General features: G+C 43.7%; 1 protein-coding gene across 2 annotated transcripts in view; it reads left to right on the forward strand.

Moving 5' to 3' along the window:
• Window positions 1–558: 558 nt before the first annotated feature.
• Window positions 559–24,606, forward strand: part of GTF2A1L (general transcription factor IIA subunit 1 like) — a 92,601-nt gene continuing 68,553 nt past the window's right edge. For both annotated transcript variants that reach the window (XM_089676439.1, XM_089676440.1), the window contains exons 1-4: window positions 559–588; window positions 4,410–4,511; window positions 13,843–13,966; window positions 22,528–22,574. In XM_089676439.1, the coding sequence (XP_089532565.1) occupies window positions 559–588; window positions 4,410–4,511; window positions 13,843–13,966; window positions 22,528–22,574 (303 nt within the window). The remainder of the gene's footprint in view (window positions 589–4,409; window positions 4,512–13,842; window positions 13,967–22,527; window positions 22,575–24,606) is intronic.

The following is a 24,606-nucleotide window of genomic DNA, read 5'->3' on the forward strand; positions in this document are numbered from 1 at the left end:
AAGTCCATAACCTGAAAGGAAAATCTAAAGGTATATACAATATCTACAGTACAAGGCCTTTATGGCTGAGACCATATAATTAGGAGCCTTTATGGCTCTGATATAAACATAAACCATATTCAATTTCCATATTAAACCTGCCACTTACGGCCTATATGGCCTAAACTATTTACAATAATAACCTAACAACACTATTACACTGCAGAGGCGGACTGACCATTTGGAAACTCGGGCACTGCCCGAGGGCCCGGGGTCAGTAGGGGGCCCCATGAGATGCCCCTGGTACCTTTTCATAGGCTTTTTTGAGTTTGGGAAAGGACACAGGGACCCCATGATCCCCTTTTGCCCGGGGGCCCCATGAGTTGTCAGTCCGCCCCTGTTACACAGCGAACGTTCGATCCTTTCGCTGGATGGAACACACCCATCTAGAGGGAAGCTGGAGAAGCACCTTGCAGGCAACAGCGGGGTCATGTGACTTCACAGTCACGTGATGCAGGTAGTGAGGAGGAGCAGGTGGGACAGCTTGGCACGGCAGGTGATGGTGGATGGGGTTGAGTCATGGCTCACTCTGGTAATCCCAATCCTGTGGTGAGTACAAATACCATTGTAGCAGTTTAGTCTTTATGGGCTGCTGTATCAAAACTGGAGGGAGCATCCTGGAGCAGTTGCCCACAGCCACCAGATTGCACGGTCGATTTTTTTTTTTTGGCTATAGCTGCCGGCAGCTATCGTTGTGTTCTGCTGGCAAGAAAGGCTCCCTGCTGGCAGAAGAAAAAAATCTCTGCAGGAGGGATTCCCCTGTCAACACTTATGCAGGCCATAGATGGGGAGAAAAACGGCAGATTTTCGGCCGATTAACGAACTATCGGTCGGTCTAAAAAACTTACCTGACCACCAATTATTACGAAAATCGGCCGATTAATGAGTAACCTATAACGGGAAATGATGTCATTTTGTGGCCTTTGTGATCCTTTTTCGGAAAACGATCGTTCGTTTTTGACCATCAATGAGGATAAAGTCGGGCGTTTTTCGAAAATTTTCCAACATCACCGATAATCTGAAAGTCCAAAATACACGAAAAACGGCCGACAAAATCGTCCACTAACGATAAGATAATCGGCTGGTTTTATTTACGGACGAAAAATCGGCCGTTTTTCTCCCCATCTATGGCCTGCATTAGGCTCCATGCACACAAATGTTTTTAGTAAGCTCCTAGAAGATATTCTGAACATTTTTTTCTGCTAATAGCGTTCCCCTATGTGTCCATGCACACTGTTTTATGCTAGAAACTTTTTCAAGCTTCAGCATTTAGGAGCAGAAAAAAATGTTTTTGTAGAATTTGTGGGAGCGTTTTTATGATCGAGCATTTTTATTTTTCTTCATGTACTGTAAAAATGCTGATAAATGGTAATAACTACAAAACGGAAACGCTACTACAAGCCAGCAAAGAAAAAGCGATTATCAGATATTTTCATCCACCGCTAGTGTACATGAAGCCTGACTGTGTTGATGGGGGAATCTAGTGATTTTCTTTCCTTCCACCTGTGGTGAAAGGAAAGAAAACTGTATAATTCATGGCTTGCCTAAAGCCTGGTACACACAATAGAATATCGGATTAACAATCGTTCTTTTTTTTTTTTTTTCTTTTTTTTTTTGCATGCTAATTTTTACATAAAAAATGAATAGGTTGCTATAGTTATGAAAATTCTCGTAAGACAGAATACAACTTCTTGGGATGATGTCATGTATTGTATTGTAATGTATTCTTTCATTTCTGAGCGTGCACTCAAATTTTTTTTTTACGAATACTGTACTGGTTAAATGAAAAATGTTCATTCTTTTATGAGAAAAAAATTGTGTTTTTAACCTTCGGATAATTTTGCATGAACTGTCACGATCGGCTCTTAAAAAAAAAGTGTAGTAATGACCGGATTATCGGACGATCGCTCCAATAACGGGTTTTTTTTTGTCTGATTTTTTTCATTGTGTACTAGGTTTTACGCTCACCATACACCTTACAATCTGTTTCAGGTCTACAAATGCATACAGTTGTGCTAAAAAGTTTGCATACCCTGGCAGAAATTGTGAAATTTTGGCATTGATATTAAAATATGACTGATCATGCCAAAAAATGCTCTTTTTTTGAAGGATGATGATCATATAAAGCCATTTATTATCAAATAGTTGTTTGGCTCCTTTTTAAATCATAATGATAACAGAAATCACCCAAATGGCCCGGATCAAAAGTTTCCCTCCCCTGGAATGTTTGGCCTTGGTACAGACACACAAGCTGACACACACGGGTTAAAATGCCAATTAGAGGTTAATGTCCCACATCTGTGGCTTTTTAAATTGCAATTAGTGTCAGTGTATAAATAGTCAATGAGTTTGTTAGCTCTTACGTGGAAGCACTGACTAGGCACTGAGCCATGGGGATCAGAAAAGAACTGTGAAAAGTCCTGCGTAACAAGGTAATGGAACTTTATAAAGATGGAAAAGGACATAAAAAGATGTCCAAAGCCTTGAATATGCCAGTCATCCCTTCCACTAAGAAGTAGAAAATTCCGGGGCCTCTTGATGCCAAGTAGGAGTGCAGACACACAAGCCAAGAAGGAGTGCATGAAAAATGCATGTTGAGGAACGTTTTTCATGTACTCCCATTTAAAGTGTTACTAAATCCACAACAGTAAAACCAGTCTGTATATGCAGTAAAGCATGCTCACTGTGGAACCTAAGGGGTTAATCCTCTGTAAAAAGGCTGTTTGATCCTGACATTTCAGATCCTCCCATTCTGCTGACAGCACAGAGCTCTAGGAGTTGCTCTGCACATGTTCACTTTGGTGTATTGCTAGTAAGGTGTTGTTTTTTTTTTTTTCTTGGAAGAGTGCATGCGATCAGCACAGGGCCAATCAGAATTTCCAGACAGAGGGTCAGGGGTCCTGCAGTCTCATATGACTGTCAGAGGAGAATGAAAACCCCTCCTACAAGCTTTAAGCTGTGCTCAACTAGACACTGGTAGAAGTCACAAGCTTGTAATATACTGCTGATGAGAAAAGGTATTTAGCAGTTTATATTTGCTAAAATAATTGCATTTCCATGTTCTGTGTACTATGAGAGACCTGATATAGTGAATACAAGGTCCTGGGTTAGTAACATTTTAAGTCTACGGGGTGAAAAACCCTGGATTTTGCCCCAAAGGAGCTCATATACTTTTTCAAACTTTGCCACAATGCTCGAGTGTATTGAGGGCCTGTTGAGAATAATACGTTTCTTCGTCTTGAATTTCGAGAATCACATGTAAAAACACTCAGGCTTGAATGAGGGCTAAAATGGACATTTTAGTAAAATTGCTACTCAACCATGTGTTTTTACTGCCCTCCCAGCCACAAGTGTAAACTAGGTCTAAGCCTGGGTTTACATCAGTGCGGTCAGGTCAATCGCATGTGATTCGCACCGCACCACATTCCTGTACAAATTACATGTGATCTGCATGCGATGCAATTCACAGCGCACCTGCACCAAAAATGTGCAGGACCCTTTTTTTTAGGTCCGCACTAGAATTGGATCGTATGGGTATTCACACCTATGCGATCTGATTCTGCACATCGCACCGCGTTTTGCGGACCGCTTTCGGTGTGTTGTTAACTAAACATACACACCTGCAGCGGTTCGCATGAACGGGGCGCGATTTTGATGCGGTGTGGAATTCGCACTGAAAACGCTGCAAATTCCGCACCGCATCAGTGTGAACCCGGGCTTAAAGTTGATTTTCTTTTCTATCTCAGAAAGTTGGCAGACCCTCTGCTATAAAACCCTCTATAGACCTCATTCACATGAGCGGACTGATCCGTAGACCCATGTGAAAGGCCATTTTCAGACTGCGTTCCGAGTCCAGGGAGATCATACAGCTCCACCAATCACTCATTTCAACAGTGCATCCTATGTGGGTCCTTCCAGTGAACGGATCGGTACACTTGAGTGAATGTGGCCCTAAACGACAAAATAATTGGAATGTCTCTTTACCTTCCTAAATAAAACCACCTGGGTGTTGACTGTGAGCTCTGAATGGATTTCTTAGATATCAGGTGATTTTAATCAGAAAGACTATCAGAAGTTAATTCCATAATTTACAGGGCGGCTCTCATTGGAGGGACTGCATTTATTAACAGCGCTCATCAAAAATGTTTACTTGAAAAGTGCAAGAAGATTTTGCCTTAAATGTCAATCCTCGGATATGTTGATTGCTGTTTATTGAATTGGTAGGACAGTCTGAGCTCACGTTGGAAGGCACATTGCACAGGTATTCGTTTTATCATAAGTTAGCAGAATGCATACAGAGATGGAAAGGGGAGAACTTTCCCAGCAATGATTGACAGCCAATGCCGACTGACCTTTCTGTTCTTGCACAGCCAAAACTCTACAAGTCTATTATCGAAGATGTTATTGAAGGCGTAAGTGAACTTTTTGCTGAAGAAGGTGTTGATGAGCAGGTTCTTAAGGAGCTTCAGAGAGTAAGTGTCACTTTTTAGCTATTTGTTAAATGTTATGCTGTTTATCATGTCCATTCACAGTGATGGGTACGGTAAAGGGAACCCGTGAGCATGAAAAGGTGATCAATTTAAAGTGGTATGATTCTCTGAAAGCAAGCAGTCTAGGGCAGGGGCGGACTGACCATTTGGAAACTCGGGCACTGTCCCGAGGTCAGTAGGTGGCCCCATGAGATTCCCCTGGTACCTTTTTTCATAGGCTTTTTTGAGTTTGGGCAAGGACACAGGGCCCCCATGATCCCCTAATGCCTGGGGGCCCCATGAGTTGTCGGTCCGCCCCTGGTCTAGGGTAACTAAACATACAGTATAAAATAAAAACAGAAAAGATATGAGCGCTGGATAAACAACCAAAGAGCGACTAGCATGAAAGGCAAACACCAGGAGCCTCAAAAGAAAATGGTTCTTTGATACATACAGTATAAAATGTTTTTGGGAAGGCAGCTGCTGGTTGTGTCATGAGGAGGAAGGTGGGAAAGGATAGGGGTAAGGGTGTCCCAGAGACCAAATTGATGCCATCTTGGCATGCCTTATTGTTATTATTTCAGGTACTTATATAGCGCCGTCTATTTACGCAACGCTTTACATATATATTGTACATTCACATCAGTCCCTAACCCTCAAGGGGTGTACAATCTATGGTCCCTAACTCACATTCATACATACACATACTAGGGACAATTTAGACAGGAGCCAATTAACCTACCAGCATGTCTTTGGAGTGTGTGAGGAAACCGGAGTACCTGGAGGAACCCCATGCAGGCACAGGGAGAACATGCAAACTCTGTGCAGGTAGTGCCATAGTTGGGAATCGAACCTACGACCCGAGTACTGCCAGGCGGAAGTGCTTACCATTTAGCCACTGCTCTCCTGATATGCAAGGCAAAAGCGTATGTTCTCAACCTTTTGTCACTCAAGGCACCCTTTAAAATTAAGCAAATCTCAAGGCGCACCATTCTAAAATGTAAAAAAATCCCTAAACTAATAGTTTTAAAACATGCAGAAACATCTACACATGTAGCACGGCTGTAGCACTACCCTCTTAGGAGTTGCTGATGAATTGGGTCCCCTATAGTCCTGCACAGCCAGGAATCACATGTCTTCACACAGGCTTTCATCCAAAGTCAGAAACTTGAGCTTTGGTTTTTGTTGTTTATTGAAGGAATTTTGGACTTGAATAGGGTTAGGGGTGTACAGGATGCCCAAAGGTACTGACACACTGAGGACAACTCCCTGGAACTATTTACAAGCCTTCTCTGCAGCACAGTCTCTGTTGAAGAGCTAGCCAGTGTCTCCTTAATATACCACCCCAGATGAACTTTTCTTCTTCACCCAACAATCTGGAGGTATCCCTGAGCAGGGGATCCAGCTCCTGTCCCTTCAGGGAGGTGAACAGTCACAAGTAGGGGGCTAATCTGGTTTCCCACATAAATCCACAAAGTCAGCGATAAACCATGCATAAAAACATTAACTGCAATGTGCATAATTATACTATAACAAGTCTAGAATGTACTCTAGGAGAATGGCTAGGATCAGTGGTGTATTTAGATTTTGCGCTGCGCTAGGCAACACAAAAATGTTGGGGCCCCCCCCAATGAGAGAGCTAGAGTATTCAATAAGTGTATGTATGTATATATGATTCTCTCTCTCTCTTCCTCTCTCTCTTCCCCGCCCTCTCCCCCTCGCTCTCTCGCTTTCTCTCTCTCGCTCTCTCCCCCTCGCTTTCTCGCTCGCGCACTCTCTCGCTCGCGCTCTCTCTCTGTCACTCACGCGCTCTCTCTCGCGCTCTCTCTCGCGCTCTCTCTCGCGCTCTCTCTCTCTCGCGCTCTCTCTCTCTCGCTCTCTCTCTCTCGCGCTCTCTCTCTCTCGCGCTCGCTCGCGCTCTCTCTCGCGCTCTCGCTCGCGCTCTCTCTCGCTCGCGCTCTCTCTCGCGCTCTCTCTCTCTCGCGCTCTCTCTCTCTCGCGCTCTCTCTCTCTCGCGCTCTCTCTCTCTCGCGCTCTCTCTCTCTCGCGCTCTCTCTCTCGCGCTCGCGCTCGCCCTCTCTCTCGCGCTCGCCCTCTCTCTCGCGCTCGCCCTCTCTCTCTCTCGCTCGCCCTCTCTCTCTCTCGCTCGCCCTCTCTCTCTCTCGCTCGCCCTCTCTCTCTCTCGCTCGCCCTCTCTCTCTCTCGCTCGCCCTCTCTCTCTCGCTCGCCCTCTCTCTCTCTCGCTCGCGCTTTCGCTCGCGCTCTCCCTTGTGCTCCCTCGCTCTCCCTCGCTCTCCCTCGCTCTCCCTCGCTCTCCCTCGCTCTCCCTCGCTCTGGCTCTCTCGCTCTTTCGCTCTGGCTCTCTCGCTCTCTCTCTCCCTCTCTCCCTCTCTCGCTCTCGCGCTCTCGCTCTCTCGCTCTCTCGCTCTCGCTCTCTCGCTCTCTCGCTCTCGCTCTCTCGCTCTCTCGCTCTCTCGCTCTCTCTCGCTCTCTCGCTCTCTCTCGCTCTCTCGCTCTCTCTCGCTCTCTCTCGCTCTCTCTCGCTCTCTCTCGCTCTCTCTCGCTCTCTCTCGCTCTCTCTCGCTCTCTCTCGCTCTCTCTCGCTCTCTCTCGCTCTCTCTCCCTCGCTCTCTCTCTCTCCCTCGCTCTCTCTCTCTCCCTCGCTCTCTCTCTCTCCCTCGCTCTCTCTCTCTCCCTCGCTCTCTCTCTCTCCCTCGCTCTCTCTCTCTCCCTCGCTCTCTCTCGCTCCCTCGCTCTCTCTCGCTCCCTCGCTCTCTCTCTCTCCCTCGCTCTCTCTCTCTCCCTCGCTCTCTCTCCCTCGCTCTCTTCATTTCCCCTCTCTCTTCTCCCCCCCTCTCTCTTCTCCCCCCTCTCTCTTCTCCCCCCTCTCTCTTCTCCCCCCTCTCTCTTCTCCCCCCTCTCTCTCCCCCCCTCTCTCTCTCCCCCCCCTCTCTCTCTACCCCCCCTCTCTCTCTACCCCCCCTCTCTCTACCCCCCCTCTCTCTCTTCCCCCCCTCTCTCTCTTCCCCCCTCTCTCTCTTCCCCCCCTCTCTCTCTTCCCCCCCTCTCTCTCTTCCCCCCCTCTCTCTCTTCCCCCCCTCTCTCTCTTCCCCCCCTCTCTCTCTTCTCCCCCCTCTCCCCTCCCTCTCCCCTCTCCCCTCCCTCTCCCCTCTCCCCTCCCTCTCCCCTCTCTCCCCCCCTCTCTCCCCTCTCTCTCCCCCCTCTCTCTTCACCCCCTCTCTCCCTCTCTCTATTCCCGCCTCCCTCTTCCCCCCTCTTCCCCCCTCTCTCTTGCCCCCTCTCCCCCGCCTCTCTCTCTTGCCCCCTCTCCCCTCCCCCCCTCTCTCTTCCCCCCCCCTCTCTCTTCCCCCCCTCTCTCTTCCCCCCCTCTCTCTTCCCCCCCTCTCTCTTCCCCCCCTCTCTCTTCCCCCCCTCTCTCCCCCCCCTCTCTCTTTAGTTCAGAATCCTTAAATGTGTTCAGTTGCCTTTCTACTGATTTTTGTTTTGTGTTTGACTTGCCTTATCACAATAAACATACTCTAACATCCAGCAGTCTGCGGCCTATTTTCTGTGTACTGGTATAGAGTGGCAGCATGCTCTTTCCACCTGTGCACTCCAAGCTGGCCCAGGAGACTTCCAGATTGCCATTCAGCATCCCAGCTTTACTCCATCCATCATTGGAAGAACACTGGCAGATCCTGCAGGACAGGGGCAAGCTGTGGTGCCTCTTTTCATGATGAGTGATCTTCTTTATCCTGTGAGACTAAAGTCTGCTTTTCAAATTGCACTTAGTGGGCCCTTTCCCTTTTTTTTTCCCTTATCCTTAATTATGTTACTTGCCAGATGAGTGAGGGTATCAGTGCCCACTTGGCGTATCTCACTAAGGGCTCATTCACACTTGACTACTTTCTAACTCTTGCCAAATGCTCCTATAGCATTTGGCAGGCATTTGGGAAGCATTTTTAACGCTCCTCAAACGCTCCCCAAACACCCTACGCGCGTTTTTGAGGCATTTGATTGGCATTTGCCAAGCATTAAAACCGCACCACAAACGCCTATCATGAAATTTAATGGTATTAACGCTCCACAACTGCCCTGCAAACACCTAACAGGCGTTTGCGGAGCATCACCATAGACTTAAATGGGAGGCTTCAACTCCTCCTGACTCCACATGAGGCATCAATTTTGCTGCGACGCTAATGCTTCAGTGTGAACAGCACTGTGTGCTGCTATGTGTAGAATTTTCATAGGCGTTTGAGGAGCATTAAAAACGCTTCCCAAACGCCTAACACCTGCTAACAAAGCAGTGTGAACTTGGCCTAAAAGTGGACTTGCCCAAATAGACACAGCCCCTGTACAGCTGGGATTGTATATTCTGATCTCTTTCAGATTGCCAGTCCACACTTGACTCCTCCCCTCCTGGACATTTTCACCCAGAGAGGTGGGGAGGGATTCATCAGTAGCCGCAGGCAATTGATTCTTCTGAGATGCCTCCCTGACGATGGGCCCAACTTGCTATGAGCACATCTAAAATCTCTATATATTTTAATGCAAGGTTATTTTTTGCTAACTAGTCCTTGCCCTGTGCTCTGAAAAAAGACAATTCCTTTTCTGGAACGTCAAGCTATGTTTAAAAAAAAATTCTTCTGCAGGGAAAAAAGCTGCCTTGACACTTCAATAGCTTTTTACAGCTTCTGTGTGCCAAGAGAATTTTATATTGCAACTGACGTGGATTTCAACAGCTTTTTTTTTTTTTTTTTTTCCTGCTGGGTGAAAATGCGCTAAGTAATGTATTTGATGGCAGGAATCCTTTTGTGAGCACCTGAGCTTATTTAATAAAACAAAATGTAGTAACCCATAGAAACCATTCATCCAATCTTCTTTCATTGCTGTGCATTGAGGAAAGACGGATTCCGCTAGTATGTGGTTTACATCAGAAATGCTCTTTGCTCTGGTTTATTAACGAAACCAGCAGGTGGTGGAGCCTTCAACTACCTATATATAATGCCCTGCTGAGAGGTTGTGAGGCTCATGGGGTTGCCATTTAGAATTGTATCACGACTTGGCAGATATTGCAATCAAATTATGGTTCTCAAAAAGAAATGGTTGCTTGCATTTTTGTATCTTATGGTCCTGCTGTGGGCAAAATGCAAACATACACATGTAAAATCCACATCAAGCATCCATGTCAAGCATCCATGTCAATGCATGATACTTCATTCGCAGGTCTGAATGGGACATGCCCCCCTCCGATCTTCCAAGAATCCTGCAGTGATTTATGTGACTCTGAGTTATCCCCCATCCAGAATGGGTATCTTTTAAAGCTGAACTCAGGGAGCTGTTGGATGTACTGCTGGTTAATTGATGAGGGGATGCACTGAATACCTTCGCTGCCATTGTGCTATAGCTGGGTGTCCATTGAGTCCCTATACCCTTTTAAGGAGGGGTGGGCTCCCTTCAGGCCAGGGGTGTATTTACCACAAGGCATTTGCCTAGGGTGGCATTTTTCGGGGGGGGGGGGGCAGCACTGCCCCTTGGAAGAAGGAACACACATGGCATGGGGGCCTGGTGGGTTCCGAGAGATGTTGTGGGTTTCATGACAGTGTATGCACAGCCCGACTCTCGTTCCAGGGGATGTCTGGAGCTGTGAAGGTGAGTGTCTTTCTCTCTCTTGCCATGGGCATGGTGTGGGGGGCAGTGGTAGTGGAAGGCTTGGGTGGAGGGCAGGGATGCTCTTGGTCAATGTCAGGCTCTTTCTTTGGGGGGGGCACCAATTTTTGTGTTGCCTAGGGCAGCATAAAACTTAAGTACACCACTGCTCCAGGCATACCTGCCCTCAATATATCCATTATTATATATGTGCTCCAACTTTGGAAACTCTCAAAATGTATAGGGTTAGGACTGCAGTACACTGGGGTGCCGTGATGTGGCCTCTGCAGCTTACACATCTATATGCAAATGTATGCAAACTAAACCCCTGCTTTTACATTGAACTGTTTAGACAGGACAATTCGGTTTGTTGCAGGCTGGCTAGTAAGTGAGCTGGGAATTTTTCTTTGCTGGATTTTGGAACAGGTTTAGTGTCTGATTTATAAGGGGGCAGAAGGGGCTCCCCCTCTATAAAATAATAATTTAAAACAATATATAAAAAAAACAAACAAATATATCCTAAAAAAAAAAAAATACTTTGTTTTATTAAATGTATCTTTGGAAGGAATATTGTGCCTGGCATCAACTGTAAATGTTAAAACAGAATTTTAGCAGCTCAAGCAATCCATTCATAGTGTGATTACATACTATTAAGGACGGTAGCCTATGACTGCATATGTGTGCATGCATGACCTCAGAATGGCAATGTGTCATGCATTTTGAAAATGTGTGACATCGAAAATGGCATATGCATATATTCCTGCACTGGAAGATGGACTCTACAGAGGCTATATCCACATGTGGGATGCCTTTAAACAGTGCATGCCTTGCTGCCCTCATGGAAATCCAAATGTACTGCATGCAAAAGAAAAACAGAGGGCGCACGGGCCTAGCGCATTACCTCAAAAAACATTTATTGTATAAAAGAAGTGGCAATATACTCACAAAGGATAACAGTGTCAAGGGCACATCCTATAAAATACAGCTAGGTCCAGTCTCAGTGAATGATATCCATGATGGGATTCCTAGACCTCCAACTGGCTGACACGTTTCGAAGACTGGCTGTGAGGAAGAGGCCAGGAGCGGTGGCCATTTTGGTACCTGATATTATTATTTTCCACGTGGATTACTTTTGATTTATGTACAACTACTTTTAACAAATAAGTACTACACTATATGAGTACCTTTTGGCTCCTGTGGTTGAGCAATCTCCCCCAGATTTAAAGAGGCACGCACCACCGGTACTGTGAGGATGCTGGATTAACCCTTAGGCTGCTCTTCTACTCTTGCACCCAGATGTGACAGATTGTAACCAATACCTGTATACATTAAAGTTCTGGTGAATGCACACCCATCAGAAGTGGCGGATTACCTTGAAAGATACATGCACTACTGCACCTTGGTCACAGGATTGTATCGCATTTAAACTGAAGAAAAACTTCTGTTAAATTATCCTTTTTATTTGTTTTGAAATCGCAATGAATATTAAGGACATATATTCATTTATTTCACTTAATGCACATATTGCACTCATTAGCACTTTATATGTTGTGCACTTATCACTTTATAATTTGAATATATTGTTATATCTATCACGGCGCTGCACTTTTATATATTTTGAAAACGTCAATTAGGATCGTTGCCTATGCCCTATAGTGCTAGCAGCTACCTGGAATAATTGCTTTATATTTGCTTTTTATATGTATGCTCTTACTTGTATATTTTTTTGATATTTAATAATAAACCAGCATATGTCAAATAGACAAGTAAAGGGAGGAGGAGTAAGAGAGCTAATAGGTTGCCCCGCCAATATTTTTCGGTGTCAGACCATATCTATACTAATACATCCAACTAAAAATTTCCATTCTAACAATCTGGTCATCTGGTCCTGCAGGAGAGAGGAACAGCGCACTCAGAGTATAAGACTCCACCAGTGAGAACATAATGCATGAGTATAACATAAACAAATTGGTAAAGCGTCATCTTAGTCTCAAACCAAGGGGAAGAGACAGACAGATCAGGGAATATTCCCCTGCTATTAGGTGCAGAACCGTGTTCCTTTAAACATGCAAAAATGAAGGAGGCTTCGAGGTCTACCCTTATACTTCCACATATAGGTGTCCTTTTATCATGCAGCGGTAAATGACCGCTGCTCAGTTCTCTGGCATTCTCAGAGGAGACAGTTCTCCTCTGAATGCCTTTTTATGAAGCGGTGTAGATCGCTTCTCCTAATGAGGAGAGAAGCGATCTACAAACTCTTTGAAAGCTAGAAAACGACTGCTGTTTCTGTAATCTTGTGAGATTACAGTGAGAGATCAGTCAAACACAGTTTACTAAGCAGCGGTAAATGTCTGCTACCCCTCTCTGCCAATCCCTCCACTGGCTTCCAGTCACCCAACAAATAAAATTCAAAATGCTAACAACAACTTACAAAGCCATCCACAACTCTGCCCCCAGCTACATCACCAACCTGGTCTCAAAATACCAACCAAACCGCTCTCTTCGATCCTCCCAAGACCTTCTGCTCTCTAGTTCCTATGTCACCTCCTCCCATGCTCACCTCCAGGACTTCTCCCAAGCTTCTCCCATCCTATGGAACTACCTACCCCAATCTTTCCGGCTGTCTCCTAATCTATCCACCTTTAGACAATCCCTGAAAACCTTTCTCTTTAAAGAAGCCTATCCTGCTTCTACCCAGTAAACCACCATTTATTTCCTCCATCAGCTCATCCCCCACAGCTATTACCTTTTGTATCACTCAACCCTTCCTCCTAGATTGTAAGCTCTCAGGATCAGGGCCCTCTGTTTCCTCTTGTACCAAATTGTGTTGTAACTGTAATGTCTACCTTCATTTCGTAAAGCGCTGAGCAAACTGTTGGCGCTACATACATCCTGTATAATAATAATAAATTACCACTGCTTAGTTCAGCTCTAGGCTCTGGGCTGGAGAGTCTGGAGGGAGAACACAGATTGCCAGCGAAGGGCTGACATCGCTCCTTCATATACCGGCTGTCTGTGTGCTGAGATGATCAGCGGAGAACATTTTCTTTGCTGATCATCTCGATTTCCTAAACCACTAATGATCTGAGATCAGCAACGATCCTCGGGATTGCCACTGATCTCAGTTTCATATTAAAAGGACACCATAATCTTCAAATATTATGCACAAAAAAGAGAAAAACAAAGAGAAGAGGAAGGAAAGAGAAAAGAAGAAAATTGATCCTCTCATTCCCAGTCCCCAGTCACAGGATATCCCGGTGTCTAGGGGGCCTGAAGATATGCTATCCAAGGATTCCACACCCTTTCAAACCTGGCTTGTTTGTCTTTAAGGATGCTGGTCAATTGTTTCAGTAAGCAGAATTCAAGATATCTTGTGTTTTGACCAGGGCAATGTTAGTCACAGGAGATTTCCATGCTCACGTGAAGGTTATTTTAGCGGTGGGAGGCAATCAAATTTCAATCAAATAAAGTACATGTATTCATTGCATGGAAATTTTTGTTTTTGTAAATATTTCTGGGGATCCATAGCATGCATCATATTCCTAAAGGTGTCTGTGACATAAAAAAAGGTTAAGAACCACAGATCTAGTACAGCAACACTTTTAAAATTACCTTCTGCAATGCCTTATGTGAAAATACATTGTGGTAACAATGAAAGGCACTTTAATATTTTTTTTTTTTACAGTTATGGGAAACGAAAGTTATGCAGTCCAAAGCTACAGAGGGATTCTTCAGAGATCACTGTAACGTACCACAGTTTGTTCTTCAGTTGCCTCAGCATTTACATCAATCTCTTCATACATCAACAGGTTGGATGTTTAATTTGTTTTTCAAATTTCGGGTTTATGAATTAAAAAAAGTGTAAAAATTAGGCTTTGTACATGCATAATCTGTCAAAAATAAAATCTGTGTGGGAAGGTTTAAATGGAAACTGACGCTTTTTGATTTTCAGGGTATGTGCTTGACCATGCATTGTGGTGCACTTGGTGCTTTGCAACATGGGTGCATTGTGGAAGTAAGTTGGGGTCCATTAAAAATGAATGGCACTGCAGCACACCAACACACAAATGATGCACTGCAGCACATTTTGGTAATGCACATGTGTGAATGGGCCCTGATTGCATGAACGTGAAGCTGAGACCTTTCTTGAAGGTAACATCAGTGCTGTGGTAATAGTATGCACCTTAAAATTGTAAAATGAGGGTCTAGCTGTATATTTTTAAGCATACTTTGTTCTAATTAAAGGAATGTTCTCAAACATTCTAAGAAACCCAACAAAAGATTTATGTCAGATTAGAGCACATCTTTTCTGAAAGACACATAGGGCCCTATATAATTGAACTTAAAGAATATGTAAAACCAGCAGTTCATAATCCTGATAAGTGCCTACTGTACCATGTACTTGTATATCAACGGATCCTGTACTCGGGGCCGGTGCTAGACTATTTTGCTCCCAAGGCAAGATCAGCTACTTGGGGCCGCCCCCCCCCCCCCCAAAAAAAGAAACAGTGGAAAATATTAAATTAACAAAACATGCAAAAATAAGTGCCATAAGATGCCACTAGCACCAATATTAACCTCCTTAGCGGTATTCCCGAGTGTAGCTCGGGGTAAAGTCTCTGTACCAAAAGCGGTAACCCCGAGCTACACTCGGGCTTACCATGCGGCGTTGCTCAGGGATTCCCTGCAGCACTTGCCTTGTCCTGCGCTCCCACGATGTGTCCCCTGCAGCGTCCCCGGCCATCTCCGCCGGCCGATGCCGGCTTCCGTGTTCCGGTCCCTGTGACGTCGGGACGTATGGGCGCCGGAACCAGCGGCAAATTTGACATTTTTAAAAAATTTCATTTTTTTAAAAATGATTATTACATAGTAAAACATTGCTGTTTTCAATGCATTTCACATACATTTTGTCCCGAGTGCTTTGTCCTGTGCCCTGCCTGCATTTTGACTGTTCTTTCTGCCTGGAAACTGAGAAATGTCCATGGCGTCCAAAAAGCGTCCCTTTACGTCAAAAGCGGTTTTAGACCAGCTAGAGAACAGCGATAGTAAATCAGAACCACTTGCAGAATTGAGTGATAATGATTCGTGGGGAAATTCGTCATCAGACACTGATAACAATTTTGCGACTTTGCTCAGCGATGTGCAAATTTGCCTCTGTATTTCAAATTTCAGTATTTTTGGTTTGATTATATTATTGAATTAAATTTATTATTATTATATTATTTTTTATGATTATTTATTAAATTATAATTTATGATTTTGTGTTTCAAATTTTATCATACCCGGGATGTTTACTAGACTCTTGTTTGGACAGATTTCAGTGAGTTATTCCTAAAAATTACAGCCTACAATAAAACAACTACATATTTCCATGCAAAATAATGGTACCGCTTTCAGCACAAAAAATCGGAAATAATCATACCGCCAAGGAGGTTAAAGAAAAAAATCAGTGTAATGGATGGACTGTGACTGGCAGTGGCAGGGTGACAGTTGCAGTGAGTGGAGGATGATGGATCCACACTCTGACAGATCCCAGGCTGGCATTCCCCAAGCAATGAGGGGAGATAAAATGCTGTGACAGCAGGCAACTGAACTGAGTGATCCCACACAGTGACAGATCCGACACAACACACCACCACCAACACTGACACAGATCAGAAGGCACTAGAGCACAAGAGCAGGCTGTGGGATCATGATGATGTCATCACTCACGCATGGCACATATGGTAGGTGGCCGGCCGGGTCACACTAACATAGACACGAGACATCAAAGTCAGACATTACCTTCCTCCGCAGGCGCAGCTCCTCTTCAGCTGATGAATGATAAGAGGAGGGCTGGAACTCCAGTGATCAGCAGCCGCCAGCCTGCTTGCAGTAAGGGACTGCGCCTGAGAGGGTCACTGGAAGGAGCAACAGCTCAGCTGCTACACTGACCCCAGACACCCGGCATCTTCCTCTGTCCTTTCTTCCTCCCCTCTGCCGCCCTTCCCCTCAGCTGAAGGATCATTCATGACAAGGTGTCATTCCACAGAGAGAGTGCTAGCTTGTGTGGCGCCCAGGTGCCAGTGCTCCCTAGGCAGCTGCCTAGTTTGCCTAGTGGAAGCACCGGCCCTGCCTGTTCTCTTTGTATTGCTTCCTTTGTGTGAAATCCCTGGTGTTCCTGCCAGTCCCTCTGCTTTCCTATTACAAATTGACTACAGTTTACAGTGCAGCTGCACTCGTTTCCCCAGAGTTTAGTGAATGTGACAAAGCTTCGCCTTGGAATACCCAAGTAGGGGCCAGAAAAAAAACCAGCTTTTTTATTGCACGTGATTGGATGATGGAACTCAACAGAGCTTCACCACATTCACCAACCTCTGGGAAAAAAAAGTGCAAATGCATCTGAAAAGTGCACAATCTGTTTGCCTTTAGTAAATCAACCCCATGGTCTTCTTCCTCAGTTTTTGTAACTAGCCTAGTATATGTTGTTCCTTTCCCTAAGTGATCAACAGCTTCAGTTGCACTGTGGTGAAAAGTTAGACCAATGTCAAGCTTTGATTGGTCTAGAACTGAAAAGAGCCAAATATCCTACATTCCTGAGGATCCTAGATGTGCTGCAAGTAGTGGTAGTGATAAAGGTGAAGAATGCACAAAAGGTTCTTTTAGAACAGGGGTCCCCAAACTTTTTAAACAAAGGGCCAGTTTACTGCCTTTAAGACTTTAGAGGGGCCGCACTGTGACCATCAGGAGTAGAAAATGTCCCAGCATCAGTTGGAGTAAACAGTGCCTAATCCTTGGTGTCATTGGGAGGAATTGTGCCCCATCATTTGTGTAATTTGGCCCCATTGTTGGTGTCATTGGTAGGAGTAGTGCCCCTTCATTGGTGTCATTGATAGGAATAGTGCCCATCATTGGTGTGATTGGGAGGAATTGTGCCTCATCACTGGTGTAATTGGGAGGCACTGTGTCCCATCACTGGCTTCACTGGGAGGAATGGTGCCCCATCATTGGTGTCATTAGGCCCCATTGTTAGTGTCATTGGGAGGAATTGTGCCCCATCATTAGTGCTATTGGGCCCCATCATTAGTGCTATTGGGCCCCATCATTGGTGTCATTGGGAGGAACTATGCCCCATTAATGGTATCGGTAAATAAAATGGTGCCCCAAGGGCCATATAAAAGCAAACAAAGGGCCGCAGTTTGGAGACCACTATTTTAGAAGGATGGTAGGTGGGCAGACTACAACCTGCATAATCTGAGGATGGATTTCTTCATACTGCATCTACAAAAGAAGGTGCTTTACCACAGCCATAGGCATCACTTTAGCTGTCTTAGATGGAGCAATTTTCTTTCTTGAAGCCACGGGTTGCAGGAAAGAAAATTGTTAAATTCCCCCATCTTCACAGTCAGTGTTGATGGGGGAATCCCTCCCATGGAGCCATCATGCTCTCCTGCCGGGAGAACACAGTGATTACTGGTAGTGGATTTAATAGCCACTAGCATTAATTGTATGTAAAATCCGACAGGCTGGGTTTACCCAAGCTGCTTGCTATGGTGGCACTAGGCAGGAAGGAGGGACCAGGAGCCCTAGAAGAGGAGGATTGGGGCTGCTCTGTGCAAAACCACTGCACAGAGCAGGTAAGTACAACATGTTACTATCTGAATATTTTTTTTGTCTTGTTTTTGAAGTGTATCTACCATCATCCCCTGCTGCTGCACTCTATTTCTCTACTTTTCTCCCACTCAAAGTTAATTAAAAATGTGTTTTGTTCTCCAGGCTCTAGGTTACTTCAATACATTTTCTTTTTAATTTCCACTAAGAAAACATTGGCAACATTTACAAAAAATGTATACCTCCTACCCAAAAAACCCTTAAAGCACCTTTTTATATTTTAGAACATTTTAGATTCAGTTTTTTTTTTCCAGTTAGAATCATAAATCGTTAACAGCTGACATTTTTCATAACTCATTGTTAAAAATAATCACCCCCTCCCATTCTCTAGATGTAACTGTAAGAAAAACTGCTGGAATGAAGTTATAGGGTTAGGCTTAATGTCCTGTAATAGTATAAATAATTTTTAAGCAATGCTTTTTAATATCATTCAATAATTCATCAAAGCACATTTTGCTCTTTGTGGAGTCAAAAACAAACTGTGAAAACATTTTTCAGATTTATGGGGTTCATGCAAAGTGCAAAAATGGTTCATATGAACAGCTGTGTTCTTGTAAGATGCAAGTCATTGGAGAAAAAAATCAGAATGTTCAAAGTAAACCATTAATTTGGTTAAGATTTCCTAACTGAAATTCTATCATAACATTGCTTGATAATGAAAAGTATTCATTGTGCATTCAGATTTAATGAAAAGTATTACTTAAAATGTTGGTCTGTGTCCTGGTTTATTTCTGTGCAATGTGTCCAGCTTATGAACTTAAAACACTATCGTAAATTAACTTAAAAGCTCAATCACATGTTTTTTGGTTATGGGATTGGAGGGCAGTGTTCAGTGGCTCCTCATAAATTTTAGATTCTGTGGGAAGTTGTTGAACTAATCAGTTAAGAATAATTTCATAATCTACTATTTTTAAAGCTCAACATTAAGGCTTATCTCTGGTTCTGGCTACTGGTTAGGAATTGAATCTCAGTATCAGATTAATGGACCTTATTGCTGTTATGATAACATTTAGGCCTCATGCACACTTGACCTTTTTTTTTTCTTCCAATGAAAGCCTTTGCTTCAGGGGAGGAAAAAGACAGGATAAAAAATGTGCCTAAAGCCATGTTTTGCGTGCGTGTTCATGCACTTTTGGAGTTAATGCATTCTCTTGGCCAGAATATTGATTGATTCTGCCCAATATAATGAATTTATAAAGAGTAATAAGGGTTAAAATATATAAAGCGAGCGCTCCTTAAATGTAAATGAATAAATAAGCAGCTACAGCACTAGAGGAGATCACAACCGCCTCACGTCTAAATAATAAATATAAAGTGCAGCGCTAAAAATATCAAACCAATAGTTCGTTCTAAAAAGTTCATTCTAAAAAGTTCGTGCAATATTTCAATTGGTATAATGACAACCAGATAGTGGACACAGCTGTGAAAAATCCGTTAGAAATGACAGAAATGCGCACTCACCGACCGCGCATAGGAAATGCGCATATGTGTATTAAAATACGCAGGTGTCGTTTTCCCTCAAGAAGGGGTATCATCTGGGGTTACCAGACCAGCAGACACAACCTTCAGTGCATACTACACCCAGAGGAGGGAGCCTTCACCCGGTTGATTCACCTTGATCCTGAGGAGGTCCTCTGAGTCCAGCAGACCATCGCTTGATGATACCCCTTCTTGAGGGAAAACGACACCTGCGGATTTTAGTAATAAGGGTTGCTATAGGCACCACAGCATAGTAACACAGAACATTAGGGGGTAGTAGAAATGTGGACAATCACACAATATAATTAAAACTAGAAGTTTTTATTACAAAATCAATTCACTTAAAATCATTAAAACTACACAAAACACAGTATACAAAAGTGTGGCCTCCCTTTACCTAAAGCAGAACCACACAGCATCTGAGTACCACAAAACAAAATGCTATTGAATTAATTTCTAATATTCAAAGTAAACTTCCCCATCTATCCATGTCTCCATGCTTTATTTTGCTGAGAAATCACTTTGAAAAACACTGCCCTAGCATTTCTGGCCATGGCCATCTTCAGTAAGTGCAGATGACTCCTGAGATGTATGACATCATTTGCCTAAGCAAGAAACAAGGAAGTAACTGAAGAAAAACGTAAAAGAAAAATCGTTTCAAACGAGTAATTATGATATACGTTCCTATCTATGTACTAATGTTAGCAGAATAAGGATTAAAAATAGTCAATATTGATTGAGAGAGGAAAGTTCCACTTTAATATCCCCGAGGACAAGAACCCTACTGTTGGGTAATGACCTCAAATTGTACATTCAGATGATTCACAAATTGCTGGGGGTGTTTCCACTGTGGATGATACACCTAAACACATTCCGCTTCTTCAGGAGAGGTAGGGGAGCACTTACAACAAACTGGAATTAACAAGGAGACAAAATTAAATGACAAAATATATACAAACCTTTTGCCATTACTAACAAATTTAGCCGTACAAAGGCTCACCATACCAAAGGACGATCCACACACCAAAGAGGGTCATGTAGATGTACAATCTGAGGTCATTACCCAACAGTAGGGTGGGGATATTAAAGGATAAGTTTACCTTCGGGAACATTTTACATGTTCCACCCATTTTTAGGGTGGAACATGTAACCTGTTCCCACTCCTGCTGCAGCTTGGTGATCCGAACCCTTTCTGTGACAGCACTATGGGGAGAAGTTCCCCGTACCAGTTCTGTAAATGAATCCACTACAAGTATCGACACACTTTGCAGATGCCAGCTTGTAGTTTTCAATGAACTAACACGGCACTGTTGAGCACTATGGTAGTTCATTGATTCTTCCTGTCAGTGCGAAACTGTTTGCCTGTACAATGTCACTTTGGGTAGGGGGGCCATGGAACACAGCTCACTTTGGAGAGGTGGGGAGACCCCTGTCTAAGCTCCCCATATCCCTCTTATGTGTAACTCACCCTGTGCCTGTTAGGGGTACAGGGTGATCTGTCCTAATATTGTATGGGCTTTGTCTTAGACTGTGTAGACATGTTTAGGAGATAGGTGGGGTGGGGGTTGTTGATTGTTTAATGTTGTGTGGCTGCATTCCATTGTTCTATTGTTTGTCTGGCTTGGAGCAAACTATTATGGGATGTATGTGTTTGTGTATTAGCTTAGTGTGGGGGTGTCTCCAGCAGCCCTCCCTCCTGATGGGACTCTCTGCTGGTGTGAAGTTTGAATACCTGTGTGTCTCTTGTTACTAAATGTAGATTGCCCCGCCCTGTGTCATTATGCAGGGAGGGGGGATTGTCCCCTGAGTGTATATATCATGTATCTGTGTTCAAATAAACAAGTCTACTCTGGTTTACTTCAAAACTGGTGTCGTCTAGTCTTATATGGTCGGCTGTGGTGTCTGTTGTCGGTGTTCAGACGGGGAAGCGGTATTCTAACGGAAGTACTCAAGCGCAGTCTGGATCGGTTCTGTTACACAATGTTTGCCAGGTTCCTAATAAATAAATAAAAATAGTCAAATGCACATTTTTGTAACTGCAGAAAGATGTGCATTTTCTTTTTAAAGGTGAACTTTTTCTTTTAACCCCTTCCTCCCCAACCAATAGCAGATTGATGGCTGGGCAGGCCTCTCGTCCCTTGGGGTGTACGTCATATGACGACGTTCCACTTACGCCCCCTGGGGGCACACAGTGTGGCAATTGGTAGTGGGCTGTGTCCCTTGGACACAGCACATCTTCAATCAGGGCACAGAGCCAATGAAATTGACTCTTTACCATGTGATCGTCTGTGACCAATCACAGCCGATCACAACTGTAAACAAACAGCAGTAACTCACTGTTACCAGCGTTTCCTCCTCACACAATGATCCTGTTACCAGGACCCCAAACTCGCATGACAAGTGTGACTGGAGCCATATACTCTATAACTTTCACAAAGACTAAATAATATAAACTGATATGGGTTATTTTTACCAAAGAAATGTAGCAATAAAAAAAATTGGCCTAAACTTATGAAGCAAATTTATTTATTTGCAAACTTTTATAACGAAACTAAGAAAACCATGTTTTTCCACTTATATCTCAAAAAATAAAAACCAGTGGTGATTAAATACCACTAAAAGCTCTATTTGTGTGAAAAAAAATTATGAAAATCTTGTTTTGGTACAATGTAGCATAACTGAGTAATTGTTAGTGAAAGTGTGAGAGCGCTGAAAGCTGAAAATTGGCCTGGGCAGGAAGGGGGTAAAAGTGCCCGGTATGGAAGTGGTTAAGTAAATTGAGGCTGTGCTTTTGTATACTATATTTATTATGGGTTTAATTATTTTTAATTTGATTTTTTGGAATAAAAACATTTGTATTTAATTATATTGTGTGATTGTCTTGGCACCAAGAAAATCCCTCTAATGATCCATTAGAATGCATTAACACATTAACGCATTAGTGCATGGACACATAGGCTAACGTGGAGGGACATTTAGAGGCAGAAAAAGCAAACTTCCTAAAAGAGGCTTTTTTGATGCCCAGTGTCTATGAGAGCAAAATAGCATATAATGTACTTGTACATACAATACTTTCAGTATTTCTCAAGTAATCAGAAATAATTATGGAAAAAACTGTCAAATTTTTTTTTTTCTCGTTAAAGGGCCAAGTCAGCCACAATTGATAAAACACCTGTGTATATGTGTTTAAATAAAAAATTTTATTTTTCTACAAATATAATTATTTCTATTTATTTTTCAGTCCTTCAAGGAAATAGAAACATTTCAAATTTTACAGGAACAGACATGGTAGGTGGTATATTGCTGGGCGAAAAATTCTTATTTTCCAAGGTTATGACATGCAACATATTTGGCTGTTCTATAGCTATGTTAAGTATTTGGGACCCTTCCCATCAGTCTCTGTACTTTTACATGGTCTAAAAACTGAAATTTCTATACCAGTTAGGCTTTCATTTGTTGGTCACTCATCTAAATCAACTAGTCCATCTACCACTCTCTCTACAGGTTGAAAGTGCTGCTGTCCAAGGGTGGCTACGCTGGTCCTCCATACATACTGCACAGTGAGTGAATGTAGCCACCCTCAGACAGGAGGTGTGTTACTGACCCCACCACAAAAATAAAGAGAAAACCCTAGAAACAGAAAATTAATCCAGTCACAACATTAAAGGACTATTAAGCTGCAACATATTACATTTTGTTGTTGGTTTTATATACACTTTAAATTCAAAGTCTTGGCACTGCAGGACTACTGCTTGGTCTAGGACTAGGTCATTGTCTGACTCCACTTCTAATGTAATTCCATCAATGATAGATATTATTATTTAATTTTAGTGAAAAAAGATGTCCAGAATCCAAGGCTGCCTCCCCCTTTGGCAGGGCTGGATCTAGGGCGTTGCTAGAGTGGGCTGTGCTTGCCCAGATTTTAGTTGTGCCACCCAGGTCTCTGTGAATGCATCCACTGATCCATGAGCCAGTCTGATACAGACAGTTGAGGTAAGGAGGAACACTGATGGGGACAATCCATGTGAGGGGGCACCCTAATGGGTACAATCCATGTGAGGGGGCACCCTAATGGGTACAATCCATGTGAGGGGGCACCCTAATGGGGATTATCCATGTGAGGGGCACTGTGATGGGGACACCTGATGTAAGGGGGCACCCTAATGGGGATTATCCATTTGAGGGGCACTGTGATGGGGACACCTGATGTAAGGGGGCACTGTGATGATGACACCTGATGGGGAAAACTAATTATATGTAAGGGGGCACTTACATGGGGATAAATGATCATATGTAAGGGGGAACTCTGATGGGTACACTAATGTAAGGGGGTGCTTTGCTGAGGACACCTGATGTAAGGGAGCACTGTGATGATGACACCGGATGGGGAAAACTAATTATATGTAAGGAGGCACTCACATGGGGATAAATGATCATATGTAAGGGGGGACTCTGATGGGTACACTAATGTAAGGGGGTGCTTTGCTGAGGACACCTGATGTAAGGGAGCATTCTGATGGGGACACTGATGTAAGGGGGCACATTGATGGGAACACCAGATGTAAGGAGGTGCTCTGATAGGGATAAATGATCATATGTAAGGGGACATTCTGATGCAGACGCCTTATGTAAGGGGGCACTCTGATGGTGATCAGTAATCATACAGTTTGTAAGAGGAAATCTGGGGATGCCTGATGTAGGGGGGCACTCTGATGGTGATAAGTAATCATACAGTTTTTAAGGGGAAATCTGGGGACACTTGTGTAAGGGGGCACTCTGATGGGGACACCTGATGTAAGGAGGTACTCTGATACTCCTGTTGTAAAGGGGGGGCTTTGATGAGTACTCCTGATGTAAAGGCGGGGCTATGACGAAGACTCTTAATGTAAAGGGAGGCTCTGATAGGGACATCTGATATAAGGAGACACAGGTTCTGTTTAATCATCCTAATCTAATGACAGCCTAATACATACTAGGGTTTCTCAGGTCATGACACTGCATGAGGGATTGTCATTGACTCACACACGGTGTTAACATTATGCCCCCCCGCCCTTTTTTTTACTGCACTTCCAGATAAGATAGATTCAGCCCTGCCCCTTGATGACCTCCAGGTATCTTGTACGATCCAATGGGACTTCCCTATTGTACCACATAATATTATGTCACCCTTGTGATATCATTGACCTACTAGTGAAATGGTATACTACCTAATAAGACAGTATAGTAGGGAAGTTTATGTGGCACAAAGGACACATAGCTGGAAAACAATGGACTCAAATGGGAACAAAAGGGGAGACTTGCTGGTAAAATAGTCAAGCTT

The sequence above is a fragment of the Staurois parvus genome, unplaced genomic scaffold (genome assembly GCF_062004578.1).
Source record: "Staurois parvus isolate SC_StPar_1 unplaced genomic scaffold, SC_StPar_1.0 ptg000169l, whole genome shotgun sequence".
Taxonomy (NCBI): domain Eukaryota; kingdom Metazoa; phylum Chordata; class Amphibia; order Anura; family Ranidae; genus Staurois; species Staurois parvus.